The sequence below is a fragment of the Stegostoma tigrinum genome, chromosome 22 (assembly GCF_030684315.1).
Source record: "Stegostoma tigrinum isolate sSteTig4 chromosome 22, sSteTig4.hap1, whole genome shotgun sequence".
Classification (NCBI taxonomy): Eukaryota; Metazoa; Chordata; class Chondrichthyes; order Orectolobiformes; family Stegostomatidae; genus Stegostoma; species Stegostoma tigrinum.
Window position 1 is genome coordinate 3793829 of NC_081375.1, and position 11034 is coordinate 3804862.

General features: G+C 47.1%; 1 protein-coding gene across 1 annotated transcript; it reads left to right on the forward strand.

Annotated features, from left to right (window-relative positions):
• The first annotated feature begins 230 nt into the window (after positions 1–230).
• tefm (transcription elongation factor, mitochondrial) lies at positions 231–11009 on the forward strand. The gene is made up of 4 exons (XM_059653585.1): positions 231–322; positions 4250–4707; positions 6012–6161; positions 8317–11009. The coding sequence occupies exons 1-4, from the start codon at positions 286–288 to the stop codon at positions 8746–8748; spliced, it is 1077 nt and encodes a 358-aa protein (XP_059509568.1). The 5' UTR covers positions 231–285; the 3' UTR covers positions 8749–11009.
• Positions 11010–11034: the final 25 nt, after the last annotated feature.

Consider the following 11034-nt stretch of genomic DNA (forward strand, 5'->3'; position numbering starts at 1 on the left):
ATGGCCTACTCCTGCTTCTATTAACTAAGTTTCTCTATTTATTGCAACTTGCTACAAATGGCATTCACTGGTTTCATTTAAGACCATGTTAAGATAGATGGAGAATGTTAAATATTCCCTGAGGTCAGCACAAGGCGGTGACTCAGCTGAAGCCTGGAACAATGTAACCACATCGGTCAGATCTGGGAACCCGCGAGCGGGCTCCTGTTCCCCTCCGGAACGTTCTGGCGGGTGCACCGGCTCCTACTGCGGGACCACATTAGCTGCGGCACAGAGGACTGGGTGATGTCGCTGAGGGGGGTCAGCTGCTCCGTGAGCCGAGGTACAGCCCCGGGGGTGGGGAGGGGACAGCGGGGGCGACAACCCCATGGGCGGCTCAGAGCGGGCTGATCAACCACGGGGGGAAGCACATTCTGCTGGAACCACGGGCCAGCACCGACCAGGAGGACCGTGTCCCAGAACCTGAGGCTCACAACATCCAGTGAACCCCCCTCACACAACCCCCCCCACCCCCACCACGCAACCCCCCACCCCCCACAACCCCCCCCACCCCCCACCACGCAACCCCCCACCCCCCACAACCCCCCCCACCCCCACCACGCAACCCCCCACCCCCCACAACCCCCCCCACCCCCCACCACGCAACCCCCCACCCCCACCACGAAACCCCCCACCCCCCACAACCCCCCTCACCCCCCACCACGCAACCCCCCACATCGCCCCCCCACCCCCACCACACAAACCCCCCACCCCCCACATCGCCCCCCCACCCCCACCACACAAACCCCCCGGCCCCACACAACCCCACCCCCACACAAACCCCCCCACACACCCCCAACCCCCCCCACCTAGCCCCATATCCCCATACACCCACCATATCATCCCCCCCACTCCCACAACTCCCAGCCCACCCCCTCACAACCACCACACCCCCTCACCACATCACCCCCATACCCCCACACTCCCCATACCCCCACCCCCCCACACACCCCTCCCACAACCCCCCCCACAACCTCACACACCCCATACACCCACCACACGATCCCACCCCCCCATCACCCCCGTCCACACGCCCCCCCCACCACCTCCCTCCACATCCCTCCCATATGCCCCCACCCCACCCCCACCCCCGCACACGCACACACCCCACCACCCACAACCCTCCCTTCCACAACCCCACGGCCCCCACAGCCCCCTCCACAACCCCACCACCCTCCACAGCCCCAAACCCCCCCAACAACCCACCCTCCCATGGCCCCCACATCCCCCCAACATCCCAAATCACCCCCAAGACTGTCGGAAGGTCAGTACTGAGGGAATGCCACACTGTCGGAGGGTCAGTGCTGAGGGAGTGGGCACTGTCAGAGGATCAGTGCTGAGGGAGTGGGCACTGTCGGAGGGTCAGTGCTGAGGGAGTGCCGCACTGTCGGAGGGTTAGTGCTGAGGGAGTGCCGCACTGTCGGAGGGTCAGTGCTGAGGGAGTGCCGCACTGTCAGAGGGTCAGTGCTGAGGGAGCGCCGCACTGTCGGAGGGTCACTGCTGAGGGAGCGCCGCACTGTCGGAGGGGCAGTGCTGAGGGAGCGGGCACTGTCGGAGGGGCAGTGCTGAGGGAGTGCCACACTGTCGGAGGGTCAGCGCTGAGGGAGCGCCGCACTGTTGGTGATGCTGTCTGTTTACTGAGGCATTAACCGCCCTGAATGACCTTTGGGATGTGTCTGAGACCTCCTTGTAGCTGCTTTGAGGAAGTGTGGTCCTCTTTTCCTCATGTTCTGGCCAATATTTGCCTCCCAATCAATCGCTAAAAGACAATTCTGATTATGTTGATGTTCACGTTCATGCCTATAAATTTGCTGTTAGCTGAATTCCTTCGTTATAGTAGTTCAAAAATACTTAAATGACATAAATTGCAGTTAACACTCTAAAGCTGTCAAAAGGTGCTGAAAGTTGCCATGACCGTTTTTTAACGTGTTCTTTTCAGCAAGTGCTGACTGCTGTCCGTTTAAACTGGGAGACTAACATAGCAAGAATAGTTGGTGGGAGTGAGAAAGCACAGAAGGTGACACCAGTAAGAGGCAGCATTTTTGGAGTAGGTGGAGTAAATACCGTGCTGCTTTAGGGAAGCTTGATCAACTTTTTTGGTAAATGTAGAAATTTTCCCTTGTTAGCGTCATAAAATTCTGCAGGTACTTACACAGCATATTAAACAGGATGTAACATGAGACACATGAGGTGGTGTATGGGCAGGTCACCAAGAGCTTTATTGAAAAGTTAGGAACATTTTAAAGAGAGGGAAAGACGCTGAGGGATTTGGGATTGGGAGTTATTGACTTTTGGACACAAGCAGTTAAAGGCACCCTGGCTGCCAATGGTGGAACAATTAAGAACAAAGAACAATATGGTACAGGAACAGGTCCTTCGGCATCTTCAAGCCTGTGTCGACATATTCTGCCTTTCCATTCTAAAACGGTCTTCACCTACAGGATCCGTTTACCTCTATTCCCTTCCTATTAAAATAAGGACACATAAAAATGCAAGTGGTGCAGAGATTTTGGAGGATTATGGAGGGATGGGATTACAGAGGGCCTAGGTGGATTTGAAAGAAAGGATGATAATTTTAACAGAGATAAAGGTCTAGGCCCGAAACGTCAGCTTTTGTGCTCCTGAGATGCTGCTTGGCCTGCTGTGTTCATCCAGCCTCACATTTTATTATCTTGGAATCTCCAGCATCTGCAGTTCCCATTATCTCTAATGGGAACTGCAGATGCTTGAGAATTCCAAGATAAAAAATGATAATTTTAACATTTTACAGTCAACACGGCTTTGTGAGGGGTAGGTCATGCCTTACAAACCTTATCGAGTTTTTTGAGGATGTGACTGGAAAAGTTGATGAGGGTCAAGCTGTGGATGTGGTGTATATGGACTTCAGTAAGGCATTTGATAAGGTTCCCCATGGTAGGCTCATTCAGAAGGTCAGGAGGAATGGGATACAGGGGAACTTAGCTGCTTGGATACAGAATTGGCTGGCCAACAGAAGACAGCGAGTGGTAGTAGAAGGAAAATATTCTGCCTGGAAGTCAGTGGTGAGTGGGGTTCCACAGGGCTCTGTCCTTGGGCCTCTACTGTTTGTAATTTTTATTAATGACTTGGATGAGGGATTGAAGGATGGGTCAGCAAGTTTGCAGACGACACAAAGGTCGGAGGTGTCGTTGACAGTGTAGAGGGCTGTTGTAGGCTGCAGCGGGACATTGACAGGATGCAGAGATGGGCTGAGAGGTGGCAGATGGAGTTCAACCTGGATAAATGCGAGGTGATGCATTTTGGAAGGTCGAATTTGAAAGCTGAGTACAGGATTAAGGATAGGATTCTTGGCAGCGTGGAGGAACAGAGGGATCTTGGTGTGCAGATACATAGATCCCTTAAAATGGCCACCCAAGTGGACAGGGTTGTTAAGAAAGCATATGGTGTTTTGGCTTTCATTAACAGGGGGATTGAGTTTAAGAGTCGTGAGATCTTGTTGCAGCTCTATAAAACTTTGGTTAGACCGCACTTGGAATACTGCGTCCAGTTCTGGGCGCCCTATTATAGGAAAGATGTGGATGCTTTGGAGAGGGTTCAGAGGAGGTTTACCAGGATGCTGCCTGGACTGGAGGGCTTATCTTATGAAGAGAGGTTGACTGAGCTCGGTCTCTTTTCATTGGAGAAAAGGAGGAGGAGAGGGGACCTAATTGAGGTATACAAGATAATGAGAGGCATAGATAGAGTTGATAGCCAGAGACTATTTCCCAGGGCAGAAATGGCTAGCACGAGGGGTCATAGTTTTAAGCTGGTTGGTGGAAAGTATAGAGGGGATGTCAGAGGCAGGTTCTTTATGCAGAGAGTTGTGAGAGCATGGAATGCGTTGCCAGCAGCAGTTGTGGAAGCAAGGTCATTGGGGTCATTTAAGAGACTGCTGGACATGTATATGGTCACAGAAATTTGAGGGTGCATACATGAGGATCAATGGTCGGCACAACATTGTGGGCTGAAGGGCCTGTTCTGTGCTGTACTGTTCTATGTTCTATTTCTATGTTCTATCTGGGTTGCAAGTCTGGGAGCCATTGTAGATTGTGAGCACAGGGGTGATGGGTGAACAAGATGTGGTGTGAGTTAGGACTTGAGTGGTTTAGAGCAACAGAGGGTGGAAATGGGTGAAGGAAGAGAAGAGATGTGCAAGAGCATCAGGGCTCACTGGGTGTGCTTGTTTCTCTAGGTTGGTGGTGTATACTCCAGCAGCTAAGGCTCCCCAAGATGGTGCAACACCGGAACATTTTCCTCTGCACTTGTTGTAAGGACAGTCACTATGCTCCTGCAGATCGACACAAATTTGACTACTTGCAGCCTGACTCTGAAGCCGAAGACATTGACGGGTGCTACACACCCCAACAGCGGGCAACTGTCCTGAAGGTGCTGAACACAGCTTCCTGCGAGGAGCTGGCAGGAATCAAGCTACTGCGAGGCAGAAAGTCGGTCAATATTGTGGAGTACAGAGCTGGACATGGACCATTCACCAACCTGCAGACTCTGTTGGAAGTGCCACTCTTCAAACACAAGACTATAACGAAGGTGTGTCAGTCAATCCTGAACCCCTCTCAGGAGTCTGGGAGAAAAGAGAAGAAACTCCAGGGTTTGAAATTTGTCAAACCTGATATAGAACGAAAGCGACTTCTGGTAAGGGTCTGAAGTGAACTGCTCAGAATGATATACGGTCAGTAAACTGGATATATGATCAGAATAATGGGCATGCGGTCTGTAAAAGTATATCCTTTATTCATTAACGGGATGAGGGCATCACTGGCCAGGCAGCATTTATTGCCCATCCCTAATTGCCTAGAGTCAACCACATTGCTGTGGGTCTGGAGTCACATGTAGGCCAGACCAGGTAAGAATGGCAGTTTCCTTCCCTAAAGGACATTAGTGAACCAGAACAGTTTTTCCAACAATCGACAATTGATTCGCAGTCATCATTAGATCCTTAATTCCAGATATTTTATGAATTCAAATTCCACCATGTGTCGTGGTGGGACTTGAACCCAGGTCCCCAAAACTTTATCTGGTCTCTGGATTAACAGTCCAACGATAATACCACTAGGCCGTTGCCTCACCCTCTGTGTACGATCAGTGTCATGGCTCTGCGGTCAGTAAAGTGAATATATGATCTGTATTGTGGGTTTCCAGTGAATAAAATGGATATACAATCTGTAGACTGGAAAGGCAGTCAGTATGCTAGGTATACGATTCATGTAATGGATATGCAGTTGGTAAGTTGATATACTCAAACTCCCGATCCTCTGGCCCTGAGCTGCAGATGTCACTGTTGATGTATCCAGTTGCAGTGTGGTTCAAATGGACCGTTTCTGATACACGTATGAGGGTAGCAGTTTATACTGTAGGGCTGCAATCTGTCATTGGTACTAAGGGATGGTGATGCTGTAGTGGTGTTATTGAACAGGTCGTCTAGGACCCCAGGTTAACATTCTGGGGTCATAGATTCAAGTTGGTGAAGTTAGTGTTCAATAAAAAAATGTCTGTAATGAGAAGGTAGCCCATTGGCAACCATCTGTTTCACTCATGTGCTTTAGGGCAGAAAATCTGCCATCTTTAGCTGGTCTGACCTGCATCTGACTCCAGACCCACGGCCGTGTGACAAATTCTTTGGGCAGTTAGGAATGGGCAAATAATGATCGGACAGAAAATAAAAAGTGTGACAGAAATTAAGGCTTAATTGGAAATGTACTCGAATGTAATTTGAACGTACAAATGTGATGGCTGGTCACTCCTGGATCTGAGACATTTTTCCTTCGTATGTTTATGCTGTTTCCAGAATGGAGTTAGTGAGCCGAATGCTGCAAGTCACTAATATCTGGGTTACCACAAAAATAATCTTTATTTTAGAATATTGTGGGCAGGGGGCTGTATACTCTGAGTGGGGAGAAGGGGTTTTACCCGAGTATACCCTTTCTGTTTCTCACAAGGCAGCAAAAAGCATCGTGTCAGTCGTGTTTGGAATCCGTAAGATTGCATGGGCTCACGTGGATCGGAATCTGACTGTCCTGGACTGGAACCAGGAGACGAGTCATCGGTACATGAAAGGCCCGTACCTGCCCTCCATCTACCTCGAGGAGGCAAGTGAGCTTGGCAGATTTCTCTCTGCATTCTTCTGGGCTTCCATTGCACTCACCCAGGGAAAAGTGGGTAACTGCATTACTTCCCAAGGCTTGTATTGTCTGTCAAAGATCAAAGTTGTTTGAGATAATTCAATTTGATGGTGGCATGGTGGTTAGCACAGCTGCCTCCCAGCACCAAGGACCAGGGTTCAATTCCACCCTTGGGTCGCTGTCTGTGTGGAGTTTGCGGATTCTCCCTGTGTCTGTGTGGGTTTCCTCCAAGTGGTCTAGTTTCCTCCCACAGTCCAGAGATTTGCAGGTTAGGTGGATTGGCTGTGCTAAATTGCCCCATAGTACCCAGGAATGTGCAGGCTAGGTGAATTAGCCATGGGAAATGCCAGGTTACAGGGATTGGGAGGGGTGGTTGGGATGCTCTTCAGAGGGTCAGTGTGGATTTACTGGGGCAAATAGCCTGCTTTCACACTGTAGGAATTCTACACGCTAGATAGTGTGATCCTATTTCCTGTGATGGGGTTCAAGCTGAATAAACCTTATGAATAAATTCCCAGACATTTCATCAGTTTTGTTTTTTACTCTTTCCCGAGGTATGGGTGTTGTTGGCTTGGCAAGCATTTGTTACCCATCCAAAATTGCCTGGCCATGCCAGGCTACTCCAGAAACAACCAGTTAACGTCAGCCAGACCAGGCAAGGGTCAAAGACCACCTTCTGTATCAAACACTAGTGGACCAACTGGATTTTTAGAGCAATTGCTATGGTCTGCATCACTGAGTCTAACTTTCAATTCTAATTGCACCAATGACTGTGATAGGATTTGAACCCATGTACCCAGAATATTAGCTTGACCCTCTGGATGGACTGGTCCAGTGGGAAATTAGGGATGGGTAACAAACGCTGGCCCAGCCAGTGACATCCATGCCCCACAAAAGAATAAAGACCATTGCTGCACTGTCTTTTGCATAATATGCTTCGCCAGCCAAAGCAGCAAATAAAACAGTCCTATTCACCATAGCCCATATTTAAAAATATTTTTAACCGATTTGTTCACACATGCTATGTCATTACCCCTGGGTAAGTGGGATGTGAACACAGATCTTCTGGTCCAAAGATAGGCATACCCACACTGGACCAAGTGAGACCTTCACCAGAATTTTTGTTGTGACAGAATACATAATTTGAAAAGAATGAGGCAAATACCTTTATTTCCTTGATGTTTACATTTCCTTTATGGTTGGTTGGGGAAGCGTGTGGGGTTGCATGTAGGCAACTAATCTTCCATTTCTGGAGGGTTGGTAAGTAGTGGGGAATTTGGAACAAGAGGGACTTATCTTTTAAACTCAGAGTTCATTCATTCATGGAGGATGTAACAAAGCATTCACTTACACAAGGGGCACAGGAAAACTGGAACTGGCTCCCCCAAACACGAGGCTAGAGGGTGTGAATTAAAATGTCAAAGCCGAGGTTTTGCTTTTGGGTTAAGGGTTACCAAAGCCAAGCAGGTTACTGGAGTAATGTTACATTTCCATGGATCAGGCTCGAAGGGCTCTTTGGCCACTTCCTGTTGTGATGAAACATGATAGATCTGAATGTTGGAGCAGGACGGGGGCGGGGGGGGGGTGGATGCTGCCTTGTAGAGAAACGTTCTGCTCAAAGGGTCTCCCTTGATGATCTGGTATCAGCTGCTGCTCTCCAGCAGATCGCAGCAGCTTAGAAACAAGAAAGCAGGCTACCTGTTTCACTACCCCAAATAGTCCTGAAATCCACAGAAGATATGAGTAGATCAGCAGTGGGCGTAGGTTAAACTGGTGGGAGAGTCAGGAATCCTGTTTCTGACCCTCTGTTTCTCGTTGTCTGTTTCTACTTTGATTTGGAGTAATAGCCAACAAATCCAAAGGCAGTACAAGGGAAATATATTTTTACCCAATATGTTGTCACGATCTGGAATGAGTCGCCTGAACGGGCTGTGGAAGATTTAGCAATAACCCTCAGACAGTATTTGTTAAATACTTTAAAGGGAAGAAGTTTTCAGGACCATGGGGCAAGAGCAGGATGTGTGCTAGCTCTTTCAAAGAGCTGGAACCAGATATGAGTCGAATGGCCTCCAGATTCCTAGAAAATTCCAGTGTTCTTTCTTACTTTTCCATTGATTTGCAGATCTCCTCAGCTGTCTCAAAAATTCCCAAAGCAGATTTCTTCATCTTGGAGAAGCCCAACATCTCAGTCCAGAACACCAACCTGTTCCCTGTGACTCTACACTTGCGCACCATCGAGGCTATGCTACACGGGCTGCTGGGGGGGAGCTTCCTGGAGGATGGTCAGCATAAGGTGCTGAGCGTGGTGCGCACGGCTATTGGGAAGCACTTTGAGTTAATGGTGGGGGATTCCCGGACGAGTGGCAGGGAACTGGTGCAGCAGCTCATGGTCGACTCAGTGACGCAGGAACACCCTCGGGTGCTGTTCCCTCAGGGTGCATTGGCCCGCTACAGGAGACTATTTCAGAAGGGAAGTGCAGATCGGGGAGAAGAAATGTGTGATGCTTTGCTGCAGGCTGTTGCTTTCTACGAATTTCTGTTTAACAATTCTTAAAAATCTCATCATGATTAAAGAGGGACTCCATTTTACTTGGACAAACATCTTGATTAGTGCCAATCTTGGTCAGGATGGACAAAGAAAATGTCTATTAAAGTTTCTCCTTATTCCCACTCCTCACTGTCTCATTGCCATGTGGCTTATTAATCACACTTTAATACCTTGCCCATGTAGCCTTAGAACACTTGTATTCTTCCTAGTAATCTAGTCAATACTTAGCCCTCATCAGCATCAAAGAAGGAACAATTTACTAACTGTCACATTGCTGTTTGTGGGAAGTTTGCTGACAGCAAATTGGCTTCAAGGTTTTCTATACTGCAAAAGTACCCACCCTTCAGAAATACTTTAAGTGCTATAGAAATGCAAGTTTTTTTTGTGCATAAACCCTGACTGAAAATGTTGGATTGATTATTCAACTGAACTAAGCTTCATGGTTGAGTCAAAGCCTGATGCCTATTTGAACACTTCGCTCCTCCACAGTGTCCTGAATCCAAGATGTGGAGGTGCTAGTGTAAGACTGGGGCGGACAAGGTAAAAAATCTCAACACCATGTTATAGTCCAACAGGCTTATTTGAAAACTCAAGCTTTCGGAGGCTCGCTGCTCTGTCAGATGTGGCTTTTTTTCCTTTATTCGTTAATGGGAGGAGGACATCACTGGCTAGGCAGTGTTTACTGACCATCCGTGCTTGCCCAGAGGGCAGTTCAGAGTCAACCACGTTGCTGTGGGTCTGGAGTCACGTAGGCCAGACGAGGTAAGGATGGCAGTTTCCTTCCCTTAAGAATATTAGTGAACTGGATGGGTTTTTCCTGACAATTGACAATGGATTCATCGTCATTATTAGATTCTTAATTCCAGATTTCTTTTTTTAATATTGAATTCAAATTCCACCATCTGCTGTGGTAGGATTTAAACCCAGGTCCCTGGATTAACAGTCCAGCGATAATACCAGTAGACCATTGCCAGCCTGAAGGAGTGAGATTCTGAAAGCTTATGCTTTCAAATAAACCTGTTGGGCAATAACCTGGTCTCCTGAATCCAAGTGCATTGATTGTAACTCATTAGCAGAGGGCATTTAGTAGAAACTTGAGTGGGTTGCAGGCAGCAATATCAATCTAAAATATAAACAAAAAATGCTGGAAATAGGAGTTAATGTTTCAGACTGCCAACCTTCAGAACTGACTTGAATAGTTAATTTTGTTTCTGTCTCCACAGATGCTGTCTGATCTGCTGAGCTTTTGTTGCTTTTATTTCAGATTTCTAACATTTACATTTGGCTTTACTGTTAGTTACTTCAGCCCATTGCTTGGAGACTGGGGCAGTTTTTGCTCTGTCCAACACTTCACATCTGTCTTAGTAACATCAGAGCCAGTAGTATTCCCTTGAAACATCTTTGAAGAAAGAATAGACCTATGTTTAAATAGTGCCTTTTGTGACTTCAGTTAGTGATTGTTGTAATGTAGGAAACAAGGCAAGCTCTCTCACAGGGCGATGTGATAATGATCAGGTAATGTTATTTAATGCTGCGGTTTAAAGGATAAATATTGATTCCAGGACACTGGAGCTAAACCTCTATTATTGTTTGAAAAATGGCATGGTTTCTAATACATCAAACTGAAAGCGTAGCTGTGCCTTTCCCTGACAGTGCAACTGTCCTTCAGAATAGTTTAGCTTATTAGGCCAGGATCTCTAGATCATCAGGTTTCAGAGCCTGGAGCAGAAGTCAAACCCATGCATATTTTTACTCAGCTGAGTATTACTGAGTGTTTTTGAAGACTGAGATCAGGTAATATTCTAGGTCAGTACATAACAGTTTCTCGTTGGGAGGGAGGGTCACACAGGGATTCACAAAGTCATCAAAGATTATTTATCTTTATGAATTTGGTGGTTGTCTTCTGAGATTGCTTGATTTCAGCATTTTTGTGCCTTTTCAGTATCCAATGATGGAAAATTGTGAGCTTATTTAGTTGAGCTGCTCCTTTAACTGGATTTTATGCAGCTAGATTCTAACCAGATTTCAGTCACTCAGCTGATGATTCTTTTGTGCACAAACTGTGTACTATCTTGTTTAAATTAATATTAAATTGTTTTTATGGTTGATCCACCCTGACCTTTGAACACTCATCATTGGCTGTTAAATGCTTTGGGGTGAAAGGCATTACAAAGTCCTTTCTTTTAAAGTCTAATAATTGTAAAGCTAGATTGTTGCACATTGCTTATGGTACATGTAGTTATTTATTATTAAATTCATGCTTGTCTTTTTTTAAATGAATGGATTGTGTTT

Coding starts and splice junctions, on each gene's coding strand:
- tefm (XM_059653585.1), top strand. CDS start 286: ATGTCGCTGAGGGGGGTCAGCTGCTCCGTGAGCCGAG. Junction 323..4,249: donor CAGCTGCTCCGTGAGCCGAG/GTACAGCCCCGG, acceptor TTGTTTCTCTAG/GTTGGTGGTGTATACTCCAG. Junction 4,708..6,011: donor TAGAACGAAAGCGACTTCTG/GTAAGGGTCTGA, acceptor GTTTCTCACAAG/GCAGCAAAAAGCATCGTGTC.